General features: G+C 41.7%; 1 protein-coding gene and 1 pseudogene across 3 annotated transcripts in view; one reads left to right on the top strand and one right to left on the bottom strand.

Moving 5' to 3' along the window:
• The window catches only part of me2 (malic enzyme 2, NAD(+)-dependent, mitochondrial), a 111,793-nt gene that overhangs the window by 33,527 nt on the left and 51,317 nt on the right, over positions 1-26,949 (bottom strand). For all 3 annotated transcript variants that reach the window (XM_080207815.1, XM_080207876.1, XM_080207736.1), the window contains 3 exons: positions 24,641-24,750; positions 13,189-13,286; positions 4,261-4,374 (listed from right to left, as the gene is read on the bottom strand). In XM_080207815.1, coding sequence (XP_080063941.1) covers positions 4,261-4,374; positions 13,189-13,286; positions 24,641-24,750 — 322 coding nt within the window. The remainder of the gene's footprint in view (positions 1-4,260; positions 4,375-13,188; positions 13,287-24,640; positions 24,751-26,949) is intronic.
• Positions 15,867-16,045, top strand: LOC145351067 (U2 spliceosomal RNA; annotated as a pseudogene).

Here is a 26,949-nt window from a genome sequence, read left to right as displayed (position 1 = left end):
ATCTTTAGCTTTTTGACAATAGGTTATAGCAACATTTCCACACTAAGCATCTATTATGTTGTACCAGCAATTCAGGCAACTCATGATCACACTGAACTTGTAAAAGAAAGTTACTTGTGCTACTCCAGACACAATAAAAACTGAAAGCCTTAATAGTAATGATTTAAAAACAACTAAACTACAACCATCAGTGGAAGTTTTATATTCGTATCAAGTCCACAAGAGTGACATTCATTCTGATTAGTTTCATTTTCTCACAGAACTGAGGAATTTTTAGATACAACTCCCATCTTTCCTGATTAGAACCAAACTAGTCATTAGGAAGGAATTCTTCTCTCAATACTTTCAACTCCTATTACTAACTTTACAATTAACTTTTCCAAATCAAGGAAGTTAATGTTGACTCAAATTAGATAGCACTGATTGCAGATCGTCAGAATTGACATGCACGGTTTTGAGTCATTACACTCTTTTTGGCTGCCGCTCAAATTATATTTCCAAAAAAAGTTTGTTAAACATCAAGTATCCAGAGTGACATGGGTTACCAGATTTGACTTGTAAACAATTTCTAAACAAGTTACTTTTTTTTGATTCGTGGAACATGGGTGCCCATCCTTAATTGTCCTAAGGTAGTTGAGAGCCAACCACATTGCCGTGGGTCGAGTCACACGTAGGCCAGGCCAGATAAGGACATTAGTGAACCAGATGAGTTTTCCAGCAATCGTCAATGGTCATGGTCATCAGTAGATTCTTAACTCCGGATACTTTTTATTGAACTCAAATTCCACCATCTGCCATGGCTGGATTTAATACCAGGTCCCTCAGAACATTAGCTGAGTCTCTGGATTAATAGTCCAGCAATAATACCACTAGGTCATCACCAAATAAAACATCAGCTTACTTTCGGAGAAATATAGTGGTACATATAATTGGAATGCCAATGTACTGACTCTTGACTTTGTAAAAATATCTCAAAATTTGAAATTCAGACTTGCCAATAGGGTAAGGCATTCAAATGCATTAAATGCAGTTCTACACATGCTTCTATTCTTTGACCATCACAGCTCGACTATCATAGCTGTGCTGCTCCAGTGATTGTCTTTACAGACCAGCTAAAATTACTGCAACTGCATTCAGCTTAGATTCTGAAATAATTGCCCAAGTCTTGTTTCTAGGCTCTCAAACTCCCTTTATAAGGCCATAAGGTATAGGAGCAGAATTAGGCCATTTGACCCATTGAGTCTGTTCCATTGTTTGATCATGGCTGAGAAATTTCTCAAACTTATTCTCCCATCTTTTCCCTGTAACCTTTGATCCCCTTATCAAAAACCTATCTCCATCCTAAATTCACTCAATGAAGTGGCTTCCACAGTCTTGTGGAAACGAATGCCACAGATTCACCACCTAGAAATTCCTCTTCATCTCTGTTTGGCTGTGCCTCTAATACTAGTCTCTCTTATTAATGGAAGCATCTTCTCCACATCTCCTCTATTCAGGCTTTTCAACATTCTAAGTTTCAATGCAATTCCTCTCATCCTTCTAAACTCCAAGTACAAATCCCAGAGTTCTCAAACACGCTTATGTCAAACTTTTCATTCCCAGGATCTCCTCGTGAACCTCCTTTGGACCTTCTCCAAGGCCAGCACATCCTTCCTCAGATATTGGGCCCAAAGTTATTCGCAATATTCCAGATGTGGTCTGACCAGAGCATTACAAAGCCTCAGCAGTCCATCCCTGCTTTTGTATTCTAGTCCTCTTAAAATAAATGCTGATACTGCAATTACCTTTCTAACTACCAAGTCAATCTGCAAGTTAACCTCAACAGAATCTTGAATTAGGACTCCCAAGTCCCTTTGTGCTTCTGATTTCTGAATTCTCTCCCCATTTAGAAAATAGTTTATTCTTCCTACCAAAGTACATAACCTCACACTTTCCCACTTTTTATTCCAACCCCCACTTCTTTGCCCGCTCTTCTAACCTGTCCAAATCCTTCTTCAGCCTTCCCGCATCCATATATTCTTTGATGGCATCTGTCTCAGATTACTGAGAGAGACAAGAGATGAAATTGCTGGGCCTCTAACAGAAATCTTTGTTTCTTCATTGGACACAGGTGAGGTCCCAGAAGATCGAAGGATAGCAAACGTAGTCCCCTTTTTAAAGAAAGGTAGCAAGGATAACATATCCTATAGGCCCGTGAGCTTGATGTCCATGGGAGGGAAGTTGTTGGAGAAGATGATTAGAGATAGGATCTATACACATTTAGAACTGAATAGTCTCATTAGCGGTCGACAACATGGTTTTGTACGAGGGAAGTCATGCCTACAAATGAGCTTTTTTTTGAGGAGTGACAAAAAAAGGATCAGAGGGAAGAACCGTGGATGTCATCTATATGGATTTTAATAAAGCATTTGACAAGGTCCCTCATGGCAGGCTGGTGCAAAAGGTTAAATCTCACAGGATCAAAGGTGAACTAGCTAGATGGGTACACAACTGGCTTGGCCATAGAAGACAGAGGCTGGCAGTGGAGGGGTCTTTTTCTGATCAGAGGTCTGTGACTAGTGGTGTTCCACAGGCTTCGTACTGGGATCTCTGCTGTTTGTGGTATATATAAGTGATTTGGAAGATAATGGTCTGATTAGTAAGTTTGCGGACGACACGAGGATTGCTGGAGTTGCGGATGGTGATGAACATTGATAGAGAATACAGCAGGATATAGACAGGCTGGAAACTTGGTGGTGAAATGGCAGATGGAATTTAATCCAGATATATGCAAAGTGATGCATTTTGGTAGATCTAATGCAGGGGGGAGCTATACAATAAATGGCAAAACCATCAGGAGTACAGACGCAGAGGGATCTGGGTGTGCAAGTCCACAGATCCTTAAAGTGGCAGCACAGGTGGAATAGGTGGTGTAAATGGCATACGGCATGCTTACTTTATTACACAGGGCGTAGAGTATAAGAGGTGGCATATGATGTCGCAGTTATATAGAACATTGGTTAGGCCACATTTGGAATACTGTGTCCACTTCTGGTCGCCACACTACGAGAAGGATGTGGAGGCTTTGGAGAGAGTGCAGAAAAGCTTTACCAGGATGTAGCCTGGTATGGAGGGTATTAGCTATGAGGTGAGATCGAGTGAACTAGTGTTGTTCTCCCTGGAAAGATGGAGGCTGAGGGGCGATCTAATAGAACTATAAAATTATAAAGGGCACATAGATAGGGTGAACAATTAGAAGCTTTTCCCACAGGTCAGAAATGACAAACACAAGGGGTCACAAGTTCAAGATAAGGTGGGGGGGGGGGGGGCAGGGGGCAAGGGGCAAGGTTCAATACAGATATGCGGGGGACATATTTTAGAGGGTGGTGGGGCCTGGGATGCACTACCAATCAAGGTGGTTGAGGCAGACACGCTATGATCATTTAAGACTTATCTAGATAGGCGCATGAACAGACTGGGAATAGATGGATACAAACGGATGGTCTAGTTAGGAACACATGATCAGTGCAGGCTTGGAGGGCCTGTTCCTGTGCTGTATTGTTCTTTGTATCATTTGCAAACTAAACCACAATGCCCACAGTTCCTTTGTTTAGATAACTGATGTATAAAGTGAAAAGTTGTGGTCCCAACACTGACCCCTGCAGAACTCAAGTCACCAGCTGCCATCCTGAAAAGGAAGCTTTTATTTCCCACTCTCTGCCTTCTGCCAGTAACACCATAGGCTCTTATCTTACCCAGCAGCCTCATCTGCAGCACCTCTTCAAAGGTCTTCTGAAAATCCAAGTAGATAACATCCACTCCTTTGTCTAACCTGCTTGTTACCTCCCCAAAGAACTCTAACAGATGTCAGACATGACCTTTCCTTGATGAAACCATGCTGACTTCATCCTCTTACCATGCATTTCCAAGTATTCAGAAAACTCAACCTCAATAAATGGACTCCACAAACTTAGCAAGATCAAGGTCAGGCTAACTGGCCTGTAATTTCCCAACTTTTGCCTCCCTCCCTTCTTAAACAGGGGGTGTTGCATTTGTGATTTTCCAGTCCTCTGGGACCCTCCAGTGATTCCTCAAAGATCACCACTAATGCCTCCACTATCTCTTCAGCTATCTCCTTCAGAACTCTGGGGTGTTTTCAGACAATAAAGACCTGTTCATAACAGGTCAGAAGCCAGATACCCAAAGATGTTAGAAGGTAACCAAGAGCCTATTGTTTTATGCAAAAGTGTTAAAAGTAAATGCTTAAGCTTGCTTGCTCACCTGACAAAGCAAGCCATACTTGTCAAACATCCATATCTTGTTCTGTGCTTCTTCTTCAAGCAATCCAGCTTCTTTCATTGCCAGCACAATCAGGTCAGCAATGCCCAGTGCTGCCTACATAAAGTAGTAACCAAAGAAATCATTACTTGAAATTATTTGTAAAAACATGAAACAAATACAGAAGCTATCCATAACTTGGATTGGAGAAACTGGGCTGATGTCCTTGAAGAGAAAATTGAGAGTCTTTTGATAGAGGTGTTCCAATGATGTAGGGTCTGCACAGAATAGAAGGGGAGAAACTGTTCTTTTTGGCCTAAGAACCAGAGGACACCAATTAATGCGACGAGGGAAAACAAAGTGGTTAGGACCTAGAATTCATTGCCTGAAAGTGTGGAGGAGGCAGATTCAATTGTGGCTTTCAAAAGGGAATTGGATAATTACTTAATGAGAAAAAAATTACATGGCTACATGGAAAAGGCAGGGGAATGTACTGGGTGGGATTATTTTATTGTATTATCTTTTTAATGTTGGTATGCCCTGTCAAAAAGACAGTCAATCTGATAAGAACTGAGGTTACTAGCAGAGCAAGCTCATGCAGAGCACTTCTTGCCAATGTGACATTGTGAGACCCACAATTGGTTTTGTTTGACTGTGTCAAAAAATATGGCTGGAAAATCTGGCAATGTGGCCAACAAGCTACACCCTGCTTTTCCTGCCTGAGTTGACAGTCAAACAAATGAAAAAATAATTAATTTTTGAAATTTTCAATAATTAAAAACAAAGCAAATGACAGCATGCCTGTACAAAAGGTCATTTTTCAGTGCCAGATTAAGTTTTTTTTTGCAATAATTAAGATATCACACCTCAAAGTATACTTATACTGAATAGGCAAGCCTCAATTTTCGCTCAGAAATGAGCATCTATTGTGCAAATACAACTTCATTCCTTCCCATATAGTTTCAATGCCAAGCCAGTGAGATACTCATCTACTGCAGATTTTTGAGGAGCAGGAAAACTTGAACAGCAACTTTCCAGATTGTTAAATTGTGCAGAGCAGCTATTGGAAGTTGCTGTCAACATACACTTTAAATGGTGAGTGGTGATCGCCTCATCATTGTTCCTAATGATAAATCCAAGCTTCTATTGTGCACAGTACATTCAGTTCAGTAATGGAAACTTTCACACTTCTTCAGATCATCAAGTTCATTAATTCAGACACATTGTGCAGAGTACCTGGTAATAAAAGTTTTGTCGAAAGAAACTCTGACAGCTGGTGCTAGAATCATAAAAACCCTACAGTGCAGGAGGAGAGCATTTGGCCCATTGAGTATGCACCAACCACAATCCCACCAAGGCCCTATCCCCATAACCCTGTGTATTTACCCTAGCTAGTCCCCCACAGGGGCAATTTAGCCCCTTACATTACATTGAATTTTATAGCACAGAAACAGGTCATTTGGTCCAAAATGTCACTGTCGTTATTTACATGCCACAAGTTTCCTTCTACTTGCCTTCGCTATAAAATTTATCAACTTGCACTTTCACTTTTTTTGATCACATATACAGGGCTGTAGGCAGTTTGTGTTCCAATTTACAAAAAAATTATTCATTGGATTTTAACATGTGGCATGATAATTGCAAACACCTTCAAGAACCACATTTTCTCTCACATAAATTACTGGACAAATTTAAGAGTACCTAGAAGCAGGAGTTGTCATGCAGATAGAATGCCCCACAAGAACAAGGTATCTTCCACCCTGCCAGTTATATGAATAACTTGCCAAATAGCTCCCGACTCCCCAAAGCCTGTCCACCATCTATAAAGTACAGGTCTGGACTGTGACAGAACACTCTCCACTTGCTGGATAAGGACAGCTCCAACAACTTTCAAGATACTTGACACTATTCAGGATAAAGCAGCCTGCTTGATAGTCAACCTATCCAACTGTTTCCAACACTTACACAGTGCAGCAGAGTGCATAATCTACATGATGCACTGCAGCAACTTAGCAAAGTTCCTTCAACAACATCGTCCAAACCCAGAACCTTTACCACCTAGAAAGACAATGGTAGTAGATGCATAGGAGCACTATCACTTGGAATATTGGGCGGGGGGGATGTGGCAGATGGAGCAAAAGAGAAAGGCAGGGGTGTGTGTTAGCAAACAGGGATACAATATCAAAGATATCATGAAACATAGGCAAAAGGAGTGGTGATGATAGTATTAAGAGACAGTTTTGTCAGAGTAGGTATTGATAGCCAAATAAAATTAAGCACTGCTTGAGAGCAAAAACATAAGAACAAAATACAGACTGGTACTAGAGGAAAAAAATTCAAAATTAAGAGTATTTGGTCAGAAGTTGCTGAAGTCAATGTTGAGTTCAGAAAACTAAAGTGCTCAACTGGCACTCCAGCTTGCCTTAGCCTTCATTGGAAGGCTATAGTGGGCCAAGGGCAGGGACAAGAGCAAGATAGCGAATTGATGGCAAATGACAGGAAGTTGGTGACATGCTTGCACACTGCTGCAAAGTGGTCACCAGACTATTTAGTCTCTCCAGTGTAGAACAGGTTGCATAGTGAGCAGCAATTGCAGTAGGATAACTTGACAGGAGTACAAGTAAATCACTGATTCACCTGGAAGGAGTGTTTGGGGCCATGGACTGCAGTAGGATAGGGGAAGAGGAGTCAAAGAGGCAGATATTACACTTCCTGCAACTGCATGGAAAGGTGCCATGGGAAGGAGTTGAGCTGATGGAGATGGACCTTGCAAAAGTGAGAGAACAGCAGAAGTGGAAGCAAAATTGACGATTTTATTTTCCAGTTCCAGGTAAGAGCTGAAAGCAGCACCAATACATTAATCAATATACTGAACAATATTAGTAGGAAAAATGCTGGAATTTATAAAGGATATGATAACAGGATACTTAAAATCAGATTTATGAAACAGAAATCATGTTTGACAAACCTACTGAAGGCTTTTGAATTCATAATTAGTAGAATAAATAGATAAAGACGAACCTGTGGATATGGTATATTCAGATTTTCAGAAAGCTTTACCTAAAGTCCTACGTAAGAAATTCATGGCAAAATTAAAACACATGGCATTAGGAGTAACATATTGGTATGGATTGCTTAAGAGACAGGAAACAGTAGGAATTAATGGGAGTTCTTTGAAATGGCAGACAGTGACCAATGGGATGGGAATCAATTGTAATATTTCCAAGTTTGTTGATGACATGGAACTTGGTGGGAATGCGAATGGGGAGGAGGATTTTAAGAGGCTTCAAGTTGAGTGAATGAAAAAATACATGGCAAATGCAGATAAAATGGATAAATATGAAGTTATCCACTTTGGATGGAGAAAGAGATTGTCAGAGTATAATTTGAAGATTGAAAAACACCTGTTAGGGTACATTGAGCAAGAATTAAGCATGGCCAATGCATCTAACCAGCACATCTTTCAGACTGAGGGGGGGGGGGGGGGGGGGGGTGGAGAAACTGGAGCACCCGGATGAAACTTATACACACACTGGGAGATCATGCAGGCTCCTCGCAGACAATGACCCAAGCCAGGAATCGAACCTGGGTCCCTTGTGCTGTGAGGCAGCAGTGCTAATTGCTCTGCCACCTTACCCCATTAGAAAGGCATATGGTATTTTGGCTGAGGATCCGAGTACAGGAGCAAGGACGTCTTACTGCAGCTGTATAGGGATTTGGTGAGACCACACTTTGAGTACAGAATGCAGTTTTAGTTTCCTCATCTAAGGCAGCAAATACTTTCCATGGAGGGAGTGCAGCAAAGATTCACCAGGCTGATTCCTGAGATGGCAGGATTATTCTATGTGGAGAGATTGAGTCAACTAGACCTCTCTATTCACTGTAATTTAGAACAAGAGGAGATCTCATCAAGATATATAAAATTCAGACAGACTGGATGCAGAGTCTGGCCGAGGGATCGAGAACAGAAATCACGTTTTCAGGAACCGCTAGAAAATCTCAGCGGGTCTGGCAGCATCTGCAAGGAGAGAAAAAAAAGCTGACGTTGAGTCCAGACAACGCTTTTGACAAAGCTTTGACAAAGGGTTATCTGGACTCAAAACATCAGGTCTTTTCTCTCCTTACAGATGCTGCCAGACCCGCTGAGATTTTCTAGCATTTTCTCTTTTGGTTTCAGACTTCAGCATCCGCAGTAATTTGCTTTTATCACATTTTTGGGATATGGGTAGGGCATTTAGGAGGGGAGAAATCTCTTCACTCAAAAGGGTGATGAGCCCGAAGAAATCTCTGCCACAAAAGTTATGGAGGCCAAGTCGCTGAATATATTGGAGGAAAAACCAGGTTTCTAGACTAAAGATATCAAGGGATTTGATATTGAGACAGGATCAGCCATGATCATACTGAATGACAAAGCAGACTTGAAGGGCTGAACGGTTTACTTCTGCACCTATTTTCCATGGTTGTGTCTAAAAGAGTTGTGGAAGGGAGTCACATCAACTGCCTTACCTTTATCCACCTCTTTGGTCACCTTTTCAAAAAGCTCGATAAGGTTTGTGAGGCACGACCTACCCTTCACAAAACCGTGTCGACTATCCCTAATCATTATTCTTAGTGATTATCCCTAATCCTATTCTTAGTACTGCTGAATCCATGGAAATGGCGTGAAGAGGCATGGCAATGGGTGATTGTAGATTATGGCGACAAGCAGACCAATGTTGGCTGAAAGAACAGATCTGTTGGAATTGGAACCTGTTCAAAATTCAGGTTTAGACTTAAGATCCTGACTTGAACCTTCCTTCAACACCGACATAACCAGACACTGAGGAATTCACCTCCTCACTTTCTGTTCAGACGCAGAGACAACTTCTAATTCTTACATCAATGCCAGTTAAACCAACCATCAATAACACCAGTGGGAAGATGAAAATCCCAGAAGTTCCTTGTGTGAAAAGACAATGCCAGAAATTTGTCATCAGCCGTTTTGAGAGACAACTTCTAGATCGTCTGACTTCTTAATAGCTACTGACCTCTGACTATTGTTCATGTTGAACTTGTTGGGGTCATTTAATTTAGGGGGTGAGGAAATGTTATGTATTTCTCTATTGGCTCTTTGAAGCTCTGCTGTATTAATGCATGCACAAGTAGTGATGTAATGCATAGGATGTAGTAAGATCTGGCACAGGAAAGAGAAAAGTAGCCCTGGAAGACATCACACACTATTAATATTGCTCCGCTCATTTTTAACCAAAGTGCTTCTAAGCATCATGTCTTCAAATACACAATAGAAAAATCAGAGGTTGTAGTGAATACACAGCAAGAGTTGGGATTAGAAAAAGTCTGGGGTCAGAGGATAGATCCAGAGAGGCATTGGTAATAAGAAATTGTTTAGAGCCTGCATTCCTCCACAACTGAAAAGAGAAAAGGTTGAGAAACGAGAAAAGGCTGAGTTTTCCCAGCACTTCCTATTTACATTTCAAATCTCCAGTGTCCATAGAATTCCAAAGTCTAACAACTCACTTAAGACAGACGAGGAGGAATTTCGGAGAAGAAATTCCTCCTCATCTGTCTTAAGTGGGAGGCCACTTATTTTGAAACCATGTTCCTTAATTTTAGACTCTCCAAGAAGAAACATCATCCGAGCATCTACTCCGAAAAACCCCTTCAGAATCATGTTTCAATAAGGTTACCTCATTCTTCTCAACTCTAGTCAATATAGGCCCAACCTGTTCAACAATTTCTCAAGCCTACTGCTTTATCCTAGAAATCAGCCTATTAAACCTGTCTAAACTGTTTTCAAGCAAATTCCTTTCTTCAGTAAGGAATCAAAACTGTATACTGTATTCAAGGTACAATCTCACCAATGCCTTCTATGGTTGCAGCAAGGCTTTCAGAGACTCATACACAGTACAGAAGGGGCCCTTTGCCTATCAAATCTGCACTGACAAAAGTACACTAATTCCACTTTCCAGCACTTGGCCATAGCTTTGAATGTTGTGACATTTCAAGTGCTCATCCACATACTTTGTAAAGATTGTAAAGCTTCCCGGTTCTACTACTATCCCAGATGTTCGGTCTCAACACCCACCATCCTCTGGATGAAGAAATGTTTTCCTCAAATCCCCTTAATTTCCAGCCCTCACCTTAAAATTCTGCCCCGTAACCAAGAGGAATAGCTGCTTCATATCCACCCTATCCATACCCCTCATAACCTAACACACCTCAATAAGTATTTCTCCTCAGCCTTCTCTGAACCAACACAAGCTTATCCACTCTTTATTCATAGGTCAAATGCTCCATCCTAGGCAACATCCTGGTGAATCATCTCTGCACCCTCTCAAGTGCAATTACATCCTTCCTATGAGTGGATTAGAAATGCACACTGTATTCCAGCTGTGCCCTAAAGTTTTGTACAGCTCCAACATAATATTCCTACTCATATAAATCATACATTAATAGTATATCTCTTGCCATATGGCTGAAATTCTGTTTACCTCTCTAATTACTTGCTGACCTGCATGCCAACTTTGTTTCGTTTCATGTACAAAAACACCCAGATCCTCTGTCCACAGTATTCTGTATTTGCTCTCCATTTATAATATTCTGCTTTTCTATTCTTCTTGTTCAAGTGGACAACCTTTTCCCCCCTACATTATACTCAATCTGCTAATTTTTACCCACTCATTTAACATAACGTACCTATTTGATGCCGTTTCCTCCTTTTCTCGCTTTTCTAGCTTTTCTACCCATCAGCAAACGTATCTACAAAACAGTTGGTTCCTTCATTCAAGTCATTACTGTTGATCATAAATCGTTAAGGCCCCAGCACTGATCCCTGCAGCACTCTATTAGCTAGTTTGCCAATTTGAAAATTTATCCTGACTCAGTTCACTGTTAGCTAATCTTCTATCCATATTAATACATCACCACCACCATCATCATGAGCTCTTGTGCAGTAATTCTTTTTATCTGGCACCTTCTCAAATGCCTGTTAGGAATCCAAATAAGCTATATCTATTTGTTCTCTTTTTCCATTCTGCTTGTTATATCTTCTAAATAATTCAAATTTATCAAATATGATTTCCCTTTCACAAAAGGGAATTTATTTGCTCGATTTTATTATAACTTTCTAAATGTCTTGCTATTACCTCCTTAAAAACAGAGCAACACAGTGGTTAGGACTGCTGCCTCACAGCTCCAGGGACCTAGGTCAGATTCCCAGCTTGGGTCACTGTCTGTGTGGAGTTTGCATGTTCTCACCGTGTCTGCATGGGTTTCCTCCAGGTGCTCCAGTTTCCTCTCAGTTCAAAGATGTGCCGATTAGGTTCATAGGCCATGCTAAATTGCCCCTTACGTGTCCCCAGATGAGTAGGTTAGAGGGATTGGCAGGGTAAATATGTGCAGTCATGGGGATAGGGCCTAGGTGGGATTGTTATTGACACAGACTCGATGAGCCAAATGGCCTCCTTCTGCATTGTCGGTTTATTTCTATGAATAGATTCTAACATTATCCCAGTGACAGATGGGGTAACTGGCCTATAGTTTTTGTCTCCCTCCTCCCTAGAATAGAATATTAAAATAATAATTCCAATATATATTTTTGCACTTCCTCAGAGATAGCAGACACCACCACAATAACCAACAGCTACAGCAGATGCCAAAACATCCTGTAACCAAACCTGGCAGCTTCATGTGTGGCACTTGGGACAAAACCTGCCTCTCAAGGATTGGCCTTTTCACCCATCAGCAAAGGTGTACCACATGAAAGCACCTCATCTAAATTGGACATTTGCTGCATGGCATCATATTTCAAAGATGGAAGGATGTTGGCCAATCGGTAAATTAACACCTTGTTTCACTCAGTTATCTTAAGAACACCTTGGCCAGAGCTAAAGAATAGATACTTAGTTTGTAAGGAGCCTACTCTCAAATAAGAGCACTATAGAAAGCCATAAAACGAAGACATTTTTACAGTCATCAGGTTGACAAGCGTTCATATTACATAGGAAATAGGCATAATTCCATAGTATTCAAACAGGAGCTACAGAGAATTAAAATGAAATCCTTCCGGTCTATGCAGACTGGATTTAGGGGTCAGGACTTGTGCACGCCCTGTACTTTATGAAACCTGCAACATTGAAAGTGGAGGGTTCCTCTGTTGCTGGTTGCTTTGAGGAAGGAAGGGGATAGCTCTGTGAAACCAGACATTGTTACCTGATTTATGCCTCAGTGTACTAGCACTTATGAAATTTGACATAAAGTTACATGTTAAAGTTAACTTATTAGTCACAAGTGGGCTTACATTAACAATGCAGTGAAGTTGCTGTAAAATTCCACTGTAGTTTGATAGTACTCAGCGTATGCTTGAAGGCCTGGCTCGAAAAACATGGCATTACCCTACTTGTGTCTCAGTTGAAATTCATGTTTAGGTAGACATAACCTCCAAGGGGAGTAAAGGAGGGTGCAGTCACAATGCCCTCATCTCTCTTATGCATCCTTCCCCAAACAAGCAAAAGAAGGCGAGGACAAATGTAAAAGTTGGAACTGGCAATATGCCACAAATGAAAAGGAGTTGGAAAATAAGTGCAAGACAAGAAATAGCAGCAAATACTACAAAAAACACTGCGGCAAGACAATATTTTATAGTTAACAACAGTACTGCAGTGTTGAGTATGCCACCAATAGCTGCTGCACAATTTGACTGAATATAGGAATTATGTCAAATAATTAATAAAGGTATCAATTCAACTTCAACCCTAAACAATCTTGCTTGCAGAATGATGCTCTCTGTGCAGGAGTCAAGGAACACGCCCCAAGACTTGTTCACCAAATGCTGTTTCACTTGCTCAGCATCAAATCAGTCTATATAATTAGCCCTATATAGTCTCCACGTAACAAATGATGTTAAAGGCAAAGAAAATAATGTTGTCTTACCTCCCCTGCTCCAAGGAACAGATATCGGTGCTCTGTGATTGGTTTATTAATCACTCTCTGGGCTGACAACAATCCTGCTAGTGCTACTGCTGCCGTGCCTGTACAATACAAAAACCAGCACTAGATGGCAAACACTGACCATATAAAACATAAGAACATAAGAAATAGGAGCAGGAGTAGGCCATCTAGCCCTTCGAGCCTGCCCCGCCATTCAATAAGATCATGGCTGATCAAAGCAACACAGCTTTCAAATCAGGTTAAAAAGCACTGGATCTATTGCTTACTATAACTTAAAAAAATCACAGATTTATTTCATGTGAAGATGCTTAAATCAATGCACAGAATTTAAATTTGATCATTTTAAAAAACAATTTTTTAAAAAGTTTATTTATTAGTGTCACAAGTAAGGCTTACATTAACACCGCAATGAAGTTACTGTGAAATTCCCCTGGTCGCCACAATCCAGAGCCTGTTCAGGTCAGTGCACCTAACAAGCATATCTTTCAGACTGGGAGGAAACCAGAGCACCTGGAGGAAGCCCATGCAAACATGCAAACTCCATACAGACAGTGACCCAAGCCGGGAATCGAACCCAGGTCCCTGGCATGGTGAGGCAGTGCTAACCGCTGTGCCACCATGCTGTTCTTCACTGAGAAACACCAACTTTATTTTATAATTCCTATCCACTAAAATACTGAAACAATTGAAGTCAAGAAAAGTTAACAAAACTGTTGGTTTCTCACTTTCTATGGAACAGATTGTGACAAGCTTTCCTTGTCTTAATATTTTAATATTTTCCTTTTGCTGTAAATTTATTGTACGAGATTGATAGCTACTTTACACCTTACTCTTGTTAACTGGAAGTGACTGCTACAACCAAATATTGGTTCAATAATAATAAAACACAAGAAACAGAATTTAAATTAAAAATGACAGTAATTAATTAAAATTATTTTAGTCCAGTGACATTAATGCTGGCCTTCATAGCGAGGGGGATTGAATATAAAAAGTAGGGAGGTCTTGCTGCAGCTGTATAGGGCATTGGTGAGGCCGCAGCTGGAGTACTGTGTGCAGTTTTGGGCGCCGCACCTGCGCAAGGATATTTTGGCCCTGGAGGGAGTGCAGAGGAGGTTTACTAGGCTGATACCGGAGTTGAGGGGATTGAGCTATGAGGAGAGGCTGAATAAACTAGGCTTGTACTCGTTAGAGTTTAGAAGAATGAGGGGAGATCTCATTGAGACGTATAAGATGATGAATGGGATGGATAGGATAGAGGTGGAGAGACTCTTCCCGCTCAAAAAAGACAGTAGGACTAGGGGGCACAGCCTCAAGATAAAGGGGAGGCGGTTTAGAACGGAGTTGAGGAGGAACTTCTTCACTCAAAGGGTGGTGAATCTGTGGAATTCTCTGCCCGTTGAAGTGGTGGAGGCTGCCTCGCTAAATATTTTTAAGAAGCGGGTTGATGGGTTCTTGATAAGAGAGGGGATTAAGGGTTATGGGGAGAGGGCGGGAAAGTGGAACTGAGCCACAACAGATCAGCCATGATCTTATTGAATGGCGGGGCAGGCTCGAAGGGCTAGATGGCCTACTCCTGCTCCTATTTCTTATGTTCTTATGATTAAAAAGATCTGATGCAAAGGGTAATACTTGAAACAGTAAACTTTTTTTAAAACTTTATTCCAATTCAAGCAAGTCAACTTAAAGCCAGTTCAGAGTCCCAACAAGTTGGGACATTCCTGATCCAAGCTGACAAGACAGGGCTCTCACCTTTTGTCTTGGGCTTGATCTACATGATCCAAGCTGATAGGAGTAGGTGTAGCTCCTCCTCCAAGGCTTGATCTTATTTGCATCTTAGCCAAAAGGCTGAGATGCCGCTTGAAAAAATTGCTTCAAATGAAGCTGAAATGTAACCTAATGACTTCAACCAAGTGCAGCATGTCAGTACTACACTTGATCTTAACCAAAAGGCCGAGAAAAAAAAAACTATAGAAATGTTCCAAGTATAGTCTTGAAACACAACTTTTTTTTCCAAAAATATACTTTACTCATAAAAATCTCAAATAAACCATTGCAAAACTACATGTCTATGAATTGCAAACAGTGCAGAATTAAAACTTTTTACAGTTCTATACAAATTACAGTCAAAACTTTTCAAAACTTAGAACTATACACATGCCTCAAAAATTACTGTGTGCCGTCACTGCTCAGATTGGCACACAGTTACGCAGGTCGAGGGTATTCTGCTGTTCTCGGGCCCTCGGTCTGCCTCCGTTAAAAGGCCTTATAGTGTGGCCTTTCCCCATTGTGCCTTTGCAACGGCTGCTCCAAGCTTCAGCACGTCCCTCAGCACGTAGTCCTGGACGTTGGAGTGTGCCAGTCTGCATCACTCGGTTGAGGATAGTTCTTTACTAATCGCGGCCAAGATGAGATCAGGGTAGATCATTATCTGCAATATTACTTTCTTGGCTAATTTCACCAACATGCTTCACATTTAAGTAACTGTTGCAACCTTGGATTCTGTTAGCAGATTAACCAACACTGCCTGTCTTTCCTCCCTTTACAAGTCTCTGCTTGTTGTTGCAGTTACTGTGACTGCATAGTGGGTAGAGGAAGAACCCCTCCAGAGAAACAAAAGAAGAACATCTAGCAGAGGCGGCAGAGAGACTTCAAGGAGGAGCATCGCTTCTTGGCCTTTTAGCTAAGATCAAGTCTAGTATCAACATGCTGTACTTGGTTGAAGTCATTAGGTTACATTTCAGCTTCATTTGAAGCAATTTTTAAAAGCAGCGTCTTGGCCTTTTGGTTAAGATCAAGCCTTGGGGGAGGAGCAATGCCTACTCCAATCAGCTTGGATCATGTAGATCAAGCCCAAGATAGGTGGTGAGAGCCCTGTCTTGTCAGCTTGGATCAGGAATGTCTCAACTTGTTGAGACTCTGAATTGGACTTGATTGGATTGAATTGGAATAAAAAACAAAACAAAAAAGGGGGAAAAGGAGCACAAACAAGGTGACAGCAACGTGTGGTCTTGCCCTGCTGCAGAAGTAGAGGATACAAGGGAAAGACTGGATTCATAAGCATTTAATAATTTTGCCACTTGTTGTCTCAGAGGTAATTTCTGTGGTTTGTAGTTTGTAAAGATTATAGAAGAACCCTAGACAATTGGATATAATCTGAAACAAAACATATTTCTAAAGTTAAATTTAAAGGGTAAGACAAGACAAAACCTTCAAGCTATAATCTGCTCTTTGTACTTCATGTGGGAGGCCGGGAATGTTTCCAGTGCCTGGAGCCAGCACATGTGAAGGAAATGTCTCAAAATGCAGCTCCCAGAAGGCTGCGCTTCAGAGCTAGGGACACTATAGAGCATCTCAAAGTGAAGAGTATCGTGGATAGCATGCACAGAGAGGTGGTCACACCACAGGCAGGAAGGGAATGAGTGACAACCAGGCACAGCAAGAGAGTTAGGCAATGCAATGCAGGAACCAGCCATCGTGCCACAGCAAAACAGATATACCATTTTGGAGACCACTGAGGGGGAATGGCCTTTCAAGAGAAAACAACAGCTAAATGTGTTGCACGATGGCTGGTTCTTCTGCAGCTGGGAGGAGAAAAAAAAAGTGGGAATGCAATAGTTACAAGGGATTCAATTGTAAAGGGAACAGGCATTTCCGTGGCCGCAAATGAGACTCCAGGATGATATGTTGCCTCCATGGTGCAAGGACCAAGAAGGTCTCAGAGCAGCTGCAGGACATTCTGAAGGGGGGGGCAAACAGCCAGTGGTCATAGCATATGTTGATACAAACGACACAGGTAAGACAAAAAAAGGGATGAGGTCCTAAAAGTATACTTGTTACAGTGGTTGGGGAGGTTTAATCTGAAGCTTATTTATTAGGTCACAAGTAAGGCTTACATTAACATTGCAATGAAGTTACTGTGAAATTCCCCTAGTCACCACAGTCCAGCACTTGTTCAGGTACACTGAGGGAGAATTTAGCATGGCTAATGCACCTAGCTAGCACATCTTTCAGAATATGGGAGGAAACTGGACTACTCAGAGGAAACCCACATAGACATGGGGAGAAAGTGCAAACTCCACATAGAGTGACCCAAGCTAGGAATCAAATTTGGCACCCTGGTGCTGTGAGGCAACAGTGCTAACCACTGAGCTACAGTGCCAGGCAGGGGGATGGGAACCTTTGCAAGGATTCAGAATAGGATGAATTAAGGTCACAGAAATACAGAAGACAGGAGAAGGCCATTTGGCCCTTCGCATCTGCTCTGCCATTCATTAAGATCATGGCTGATCATCCAACTCAACAGCCTAGTCCTGCTTCCCCCCCACCCCCCATAAGCTGTGATCCCATTCGCCCCAAGTGCTATATGCAGCCACCTCTGGAATACATTCAATGTTTTGGCATCAACTACTTTCTATGGTAATGAATTCCACAGGTTCACCACTCTTTGGGTGAAGAAATGTCTCCTCACCTCCATCCTAAATGGTCTATCCCGAATCCTCAGACTGTGATCCCTGGTTCTGGACTCCCCCACCATCAGGAACATCCTCCCTATCCAGACCTGTTAGAATTTTATAAGTCTCTATGAGTTCTCCCCTCGTTCATCTGGACCCCAGCGAAAACAATCCTAACCTCAATTTCTCCTCATATATCAGTCCCGCCATCCCCAGAATCAGATTGGTATCCCTTCACTGCACTCCCTTGAGAACAAGAACATCCTTCCTCAGAGATCAAAACTGCATACAATACTCTAAGCTGTGGCCTTACCAAGACCCTGTATAATTGCAACAATACATCCCTGCTCCTGTACGCAAAACCTCTCACAAATGAAGGCCAACATAGCATTTGCCTTCTTCACTGCCTGCTGCACCTGCAGCGACCGGTACACAAGGACACTCAGGTCCCACTGCATACTCCCCTCTTGCAACTTACAGCCATTCAAGTAGTAATCTGCCTTCTTGTTTTTGCTTCCAAAGTAAATAACCTCACACTTATCCAAATTATACTGCATCTGCTATTGATTAGCCCACTCACCCAACCCATACAGATCATTCTAAAGGATCTCTGCATCCTGGTCACAGTTCACCCTCCCGCTCAACTTGGCATCATCTGCAAACTTTGACATAAGAACATAAGAAATAGGAGCAGGAGTAGGCCATCTAGCCCTTCGAGCCTGCCCCGCCATTCAATAAGATCATGGCTGATCTGTCGTGGCTCAGTTCCACATTCCCGCCCTCTCCCCATAACCCTTTTGTTCCCTCATCCAATACAGAGAATAGCTGGAGTCCCAGCACTGATCCCTGTGACACCCTACTAATTACTACCTGCCAATTTGAAAGGCACCTATTAATCCCTACTCCGTTTCCTCTCTGCCAACTAGTTTTCTACCTATCTCAATACACTTCCCCCAATCCCTTGAGATTATCATGCAAGATTAAAGCACTTGTGCAGGACTTTGTCAAACCACCTTGACTGGTTCCCCTTGTCAATGCCACTACTTACATCTCCAAAGATTCAAACAGATTTGTCAAGCATGATTTCTTCTTCATAAATCCATGCTGACTCTGTCTGATCCTACAACTGCTTTCTAAATGCTCTGCTATAAAGTCCTTGGTAGAACAAGAGGAAAAAACATTCAAAACAAAATGGATGAATTAATTGCACCGATAGATGTAAAGGGATATGATATAGTTGGCATTATAGAGAAGTGGCTCCAAGCTGAGCAAGGATGGGAACTAACACTGAGGGCCAATGTTTATAAAGGACAGACAAAGGGAAAAGGCGGTGGAGTTATATTGTTGATTAAAGATGGTACATGCTATCGAGGAAAGATACAAGCAGAGATGATGTGGAATCTGTATGGATCAAGTTCAAACAACAAGAGGGCATAAAACATTAGTGGAGGTGGTATACAAACCATTAAACTGTAGTGGTAATGTTGGGAAAAATCAGAGATGCATCTGTTAAAGAAAAATCTTTGATCATGGGTGACTTTAATCTGCATTTAAATTGGGAGGGTTAAATTAGTCGCAGTACAATAGAGGAAGAATTTCTGGAGTAATACATCAAGGAACCAAGGAAGCAGACCATTTTGGAATGGGTGCTGTACAGTGAGCAAGGATTAGTTGGCAATATATGTTGAGAGAACCCTTGGGGACAAGTGACCAAAATATAGTAGAATTCTTTGTCAAGGTGGATAATGACTTAGCTGATTTGAGATTCAGGAGCCTGGACTCAAAGGCAGCTATGATGGTATGAGGCACGAATTGGCCACGGGAAACATTACTAAAAGGAAAGACAGTGGATAGGCATTTAAAAGAACTAATTTGATTTGATTTTTGATTTGATTTATTGTTCACCATATTCCAATAGATACGAAAGCATTGTTTCTTACAAAATACAGACAAAGCAAACCATTCGTAGAGAAGGAAAGGACAGAGTACAGAAATGTAGTGTTATAGTCATAGCTTGACTATAGAGAAAGATCAACTTAAAACTAGGTTGGTCCTTTCAAAAATCTGATGGCAACAGGGTAGAAGCTGTTCTTGAGTCAGTTGGTATGTGTCCTCAGACTTTTGTATCTTTTTCCCCCAATGGAAATAGGTGGAAGAGTGTATGTCTGGGATGCAAGGGGTCCTTAATTATGCTGGCTGCATTTTTGAGGCAACGGAAAATGTAGACAGTGTCAATGATTGGAAGGTTGGTTTGAGTGATGGACTGGGCTTCATTCACAACCTTTTGTAGTTTCTTGCAATCTTGGATAGAGCAGGAGCCATACCAAAAATGTTTTCTATGTGCATCTGTAAAAATTGGACAGAGTCAGAATGGACATCATAAATTGCCTTAATCTTCTGAGAAAGTAGAGACGTTGGTGGGTAGGTGAACTCCAGAAGTTGTTTATTTTTATTTGGCACAAGAGTGGTAAGAGAATTGTGGCCAAACCATGGATACAAAGGAAATTAAAGATAATATCAAATTCAAGAAAGTAGCATACAAATTGGCAAGAAAAAGCAATAGGCCTGAGGATTGGGAGCAGTTTAAATTTTGAAGGAGGACCAAGAGATTGATTAAGAAGAGAGTATGAAAGCTAGTAACAGGGAACGTAAATACTATTGGAAAAGTTTCTAAAGAGAAAAAGATTGACAAACAAACGTAGGCTCCCCACAGTCAGAAACAGGAGAATTCATAACGGGGAATAAAGAAATGGCTAAGGAATTAAATGTGTACTTTTGTGTCTGTCTGTGAAGACTGAAGCAAAGGTCCGAGAGAAACATGTTTTAGTGAGGAGCTGAGGGAAATCAGGATTAGTAGAGAAATGGTTTTGGGGAAACTGATGGGATTGAAGGTGGATAAATTTCCAGGTCCTGATAATCTTCATGCCAAAGTACTAAGGAGGTGGCCCTGAGATTCGAATAATTCCTATAGATTGGAGGGTAGCTAATGTAAGACCGCTTTTCAAAAAGGGAGATAGAGGGAAAACAGGGAACTATAGACCAGTGAGCCTAACATTGGTACCGGAGAAATTGCTAGAATCTATTATCAAGGATTTCATAACATGGCATTTGGAAGGCAGTGGCATAATCAGACAGTCAGCATGGATTTACAAAAGGGAAATCATGTTTGACAAATCTATTGGTTTTTTTTTAACATAAGGATTAACTAGTAGAATTGACTGAGGAGAACCAGTGGATATGTTTATATAGACATTCAGAAGGCTTTTGACAAGGTCCCTCATGGCAGACTGGTGCAGAAGGTGAAGTAGCATGGGATCAGGTGAGCTGGCAAGGTGGATACAGAACTGGCTCAGTCATAGAATGCAGAAGGTAACAGTGGAAGGATGCGTTTTTGAATTTTGCGGATAGTGATGAGGATCAGAGGATACAGATCAGTTGGAGACTTGGGTGGAGAGATGGCAGGTGGAGTTTAATCCGGACAAATGTGAGGTAATGCACTTTGGAAGGTCGAATACAAATAGGAAATATACAGTAAATGGCAGAACCCTTAAGTGTATTGATAGGCAGAGGGATCTGGGTATACAGGTGCACAGGTTACTGAAAGTGGCAATGCAGATGGAGGAAGGTAGTCAAAAAGGCATACAGCATGCTTGCCTTCACCAGCCGAGGCATTGAGTTTAATTGGCAAGTCACGTTACAGCTTCATAGAAACTTAGTTAAGCTGCACTTGGAAGTATTCAATGGTTAGCTTATGAAGAGAGATTGAATAGACTGGGTCTGTACTCGTTAGAGTTAAGGCGGCTGGGGGGGGGGGATCTTATAGAGACTTACAAGATAATGAAGGGGCTAAATATGGTAGAAGAAGAGAGATTCTCCCTGCTTAGAAAGGATAGCAGAACTAAAGGGCATAGCCTCAAAATGGTTGGGGGGGCAGGGGTGGTGCAGTTTAGTTTGGAGTTGAGGAGGGACTTCTTCACTCCAAGGGTGGTGAATCTCTGGAATTCTCTGCCCATTGAAATAGCGGAGGCTACCTCGTTAAGTATATTTAAGTCACGGGTAGATAGATTTCTGACATTCAAGGGAATTAAGGGTTATGCGGAGAAAGCGGGAAAGTGGAACTGATTCACTTCAGATCAGCCATGATCTTATTGCATGGCAGGGCAGGCTCGAAGGGCTAGATGACTTACTCCTGCTCCTATTTCTTATGTTCTTATGTAATTCTGGTCACCACACTACAGAAAGATGGGGAGGCTTTGGAGAGGGTTCAGAAAGGATTTACCAGGATGTTGCTTGGTATGGAGGGCATTAGCTATGAGAAGAAGTTGGAGAAACTTGGTTTGTTCTCACTGGAGCAACGGAGATTGAGGGGCAGTATGAATGAAGTCTACAAGATTATAAGAAGCATGGACAGAATGGATAGTCAGAAGCTTTTTCCCAGGGTGGAAAAGTCAATTCCCAAGGAGCACAGGTTTAAGGTGTGAGGGGCAAGGTAAAGGAGATGTATGAGGCAGGTGTTTTTCTTTTAAAAAAAATACAGAGGGTGGCGGATGTCTGAAAATTGCTGCCGGAAGAGGTAGTTTAAGGGGCATCTTGACAAATACATGAATAGGATGGGAAAGGAGGGATATGATCTCCAGAATAGTAGGGGATTTTAGTTAAGTTGGGCAGCATGGTCAGCGCAGGCTTAGAGGGCCGAAGGGCCTCTTCCTGTGCTTCAATTTTCTTTGTTCTATGTAATGTTAAAGCATATGGGATTTCAGGTATTATCTTCAGATGTACAGAAAGCTTGTTAGCAGATAGGAAGCAAAGAATTGGCATAAATGGATCTTTTCCTGATTACCAGTCAGTGACTGGTGGGGTTCTGCAGGGATCTGTACTAGGACCCCAACATTAATAATTTGGAAGAAGGATCTGAATCTATTATCTCCAAATTTGCAAGTGATACAAAGTTGGGTTGGTGGGTGAACTGAGATGCTTCAGAGTGATTTGGACAGGCTGAGTGTATGGGCACATGCATGGCAGGTGCAGTAAAATGTGCATGCATGTAAGGTTATTCACTTTGGAAGACAAATTATTATTTGAATGGGTGTAACTTGAGAGAAGTGGGTACTCAACAAGACCTTGGAGTCCTCACGCATTAGTCGCTGAAGTAGGTACAGCAGGCAATAAAGACAAATGGTATGTTGGCTTTATAGCAAGAGGATTGAAGTATAGGGATAGGAATGTTTCGCTGCAATTGTATAGGGTGTTGGTGAGGCCACACCTGGAGTAATGTGTACAGTTTTGGTGTCCTTAACCAAGGAAGGATGTCCTTGTTATATATAGAGACAGTACAGCAAACATTGATCAGGCTGATTCGTGGGATGGCAAATCTGTCATATGAGGAGAGACTAAGTCAGTTAGGATTATATTCACTGGCGTTTAGAAGAATTGGGGGAGGGGGGGGGGGGGGGGTGGTGGTGGTCGTGGTCCAGATTTAGAGATCATAGCTTGAGAATAAATGGTAAACCTTTTAGAACTGAGGTGATTTCTTCACCCAGAGGCCATGATTAAGATGAATGGCAGAGCAGGTTCAAAGATCTCAGTGGCTTTCTCCTGTTTCTATGTTTTTCTGCGGCTTACTTCCATTTTCCTAGTCTATCAAGTCAAACTTAGTGTGAAAGGTTCCCCTCTGCCCAAACTTTGATTGCACATTGTTCTCTAGCTTTCCTTGAAAAGCTGTTGGTTCATGAGACCCATCTCTTGTGCTCTAACTACTGACCACCCAACCTCTGTCCTTTGCTCCCACGTTAACTCCTAAATGGTTTTCACCCTTTTTGTACTCTGTTTAAGACCAGCTATCACTCCTCTTACAAAAAACAAAGTTTTCACCCATCCTTGCAAGCCACTGCCACATCTCTAACTTCTATTCCTCTCCAAAATTGAATAGTCAGTTCCCAAAGCAGTGTTCATCCTTGTTGGAATTTGATATTTGTAGCTCTCCAATCAATGTTTTGCCCCCTGTTATATTCCCAAACAAATATCTTAGTTGATTGCAAATTGGTGCAACTGCAACCTACCTAACCTTCCTGACACCTTTGACCAGAAAATCCTGCATCAATGCCCCACCACCCTGACTTTGAACTAAGTTGTCATTCATTCACTGTTGCTGGGTCAAAATCCTGGTTCTCCCTTCCTAACGTCACTGTCAGTGTACCTACACTGTATAGGCTGCAGCAGTTTAAAGAGGCAGCTCACCTTCAGCTTCTCACTGGCAATTAAGGATGGGCAATAAATGCTGGTTTAGCCAGCAACACCCACACACAAATAATTTTTAAAAAATGCATGTGGCCTTGCTCCTTACTGTTTTGATAACAGACAAAGCAAAGCAATCTTCAATCACTTCTTTATACCACTCAACATTGGGATCCACCACCTCTCAAGTAACTTCCATTTCGTTCTGTATTCACTATTGGAAAACTCTCTCGTCAATTGTACTCAAACTTTCAAAACCACATCAACCTAACCTTTGCTTCTCCCTCTGTTTACTGCTCTCAACCTGCTCAACTATTTCCTCATCTCTACATTTGATAGCATGATCACCCATAAAACAGCACCCATGACCATCGTGGTCATTCACTCAAGACTGTCATCTTCACTGATTCCAAGGATGTTAGCATTTATTGGACTCTGAGTTAACTGCCAGTTCAAAAGTGTTTCTTCAGTTCTTGAATAGTTTGATACAAGAGGTCTTCAAATGTGTAACCAGTGTTTTAATAAATTTTATTGCATCAACTGATGACATTGAACTCAAAATCCATACTCCACGCAAATAAAAAAATTCCCCAGCCATATTTTTACCTATACATTTTTGTCTAGCATTTGTCATTTGTGTAAGTGTCTATGGTATCAGGTTCACTAGTTACTTTGTATCCTGCAGTTTGGGAGTTCAGTCATTTTAAGCAATTTTTTTTTCTAACGTAATCCAGCCAACTGAAATGTACCTTGGATATCATCATTGAATGTACAGTATCTATCTTGATATTTCTTCAAAAGCCTGAAGGCATTTCCATTCCCAAAATCTTCAAACTGAATGAGGGTATTACGACCGTACCTATTAAAAAAAGTTCAATAAATTTTTAAGCAACTAACTTATGTCAGACAAATGTACAAAGTTGTTAAAAGCATCTAAAAAGTACAACACAATCTCTTCAGTTGCAAACAAATTTAGTCAGGATGGCATGCTAGCACAGTGGTTAGCACTGCTGCTGCACAGCACCAGGGACCTGGGTTTGATTCCCAGCTTGGGTCACTGTGTGGAGTATTCACATTCTCCAAGGGTCTGCGTGGGTTTCTTCCATGTGCTCCAGTTTCCTCCCACCAGTCTGAAAGACATGCTGGTTAGGTGCATTGACCCAAACAGGCACCAGACTGTGGGAATTTCATAGAAACTTCCTTGCAGCATTAATGTAAGCCTTACTTGTAGATAATAGATAATTACACTTCAAAATACAGTCAACCATCACCAAAGACATCAAGTTCAACCCCTGGTTGATCTGGAGTTGGCATACTTCAGCAAGGACAGTGAAATTAGCTTCAGCATTCTCCAACAAGGTGCTGCAAAATGTATCCCTGTGGATATAAGAACGAAGTAAGCTTGCTGGGCTAAACCGCGTATCTTTTTGTGGTTCTATGCAACTTTTTGCTCGGAAAAGACATCCCTTAACAAAGTACCCCTAGATCCCTTGGAATTCTCCTATCAAGTACAAATGAAATCGAGATCTTTACAAGTTAGAAATCAGTGCACTAGTTTTCTAAATGGAACTTTAACTTTACAAATATTGATTGGAAAAGCTATAGTTCAAGTACGTTAGAGGGGTCAGTTTTTGTCCAACGTGTGCAGGAAGGTTTCCTGACAGTATGTAGATCGGCCAACAAGAGGTGAGGCCACATTGGATTTGGTACTGGGTAATGAACTAGATTAGGTGTTAAACTTGGAGGTAGGTGAGCACTTTGGTGATAGTGATCACAATTCGGTTACATTTACCTTAGTGATGGAAAGGGATAGGTATATGCCAAAGGGCAGAAGTTATAGCTGGGGGAAAGGTAATTAAGAGGTGATTAGGTGAGATTTAAGATACATAGGTTGGAGTAGGAAACTGCAGGGGCTGGGAACAATCGAAATGTGGAGCTTGTTCAAGGAGCAGCTACTGCGAGTCCTTGATAAATATGTACCTGTCAGGCAGGGAGGAAGTGGTCAAGCAAGGGAACTGTGGTGTACTAAGGAAGTCAAATCTCTGAAGAGGAAGGAGGCGATGAGACGTGAAGGCTCAGTTAGGGCATTGGAGAGTTACAAATTAGCCAGGGAGGAGCTAAAGAGAGAGTTAAGAGCTAGAAGACGACATGAGGAGGATAATTGGCAGGTAGGATCAAGGAGAACCTTAAAGCTTTCTGTAGGTATGTCAGGAATAAAAGATTGATTAGGGCCAGACAGGGACAGTAGTGGGAAGTTGTGCGTGGAGCCTGAAGAGATAGGAGGGGCATTAAATGAATATTTTTCGTCAGTATTCACGCAGGGAAAAGTCAACGTAGTCGAGGAGAATACCGAGATACAGGCTTTTAGACTAAACGGGATTGAGGTACACGAGGAGGTGGTGTTAGCAATTCTTGAGTGCATGAAAATAGATAAGTCCCCCAGGCTGGATGGGATTTATCCTAGGATTCTCTGGGAGGCTAGGGAGGAGATTGCAGAGCCTTTGGCTTTGATCTTCATGTTGTCATTGGCTACAGGTGTAGTGCCGGAAGACTGGAGGATAGCAAATATTGTCCCCTTGTTCAAGAAGGGGAGTAGAGACCATCCTGGGAATTATAGACCAGTGAGCCTTACTTCTGTTGTGGGCAAAGTTTTGGAAAGAATTATAAGAGATAGGATTTACAATCATCTAGAGAAATAATTTGATTATGGATAGTCAACACGGTTTTGTGAAGGGTAGGTCGTGCCTCACAAACCTTAGAGTTCTTTGAGAAGGTGACCAAAGAGGTGGATACGGGTAAAGCAGTTGACGTGGTGTATATGGATTTTAGCAAAGCATTTGATAAGGTTCCCCATGGTAGGCTACTGCGGAAAATACAGATGCATGGGATTGAGGGTGATTTCGCAGTTTGGATCAGGAATTGGCTAGCTGATAGAAGACAGAGGGTGGTGTTGATGGGAAATATTCAACCTGGAGTTCAGTTACTAGTGGTGTACCGCAGGGATCTGTTTTGGGGCCACTGCTGTTTGTCATTTTTATAAATGACCTAGATGAGGGTG

The sequence above is a fragment of the Carcharhinus amblyrhynchos genome, chromosome 1 (genome assembly GCF_965287045.1).
Source record: "Carcharhinus amblyrhynchos chromosome 1, sCarAmb.v2.hapA, whole genome shotgun sequence".
NCBI classification, from domain to species: Eukaryota; Metazoa; Chordata; class Chondrichthyes; order Carcharhiniformes; family Carcharhinidae; genus Carcharhinus; species Carcharhinus amblyrhynchos.
Note: the sequence above shows the minus strand (reverse complement) of the source record. Positions and strands in the feature narration are given on the sequence as shown.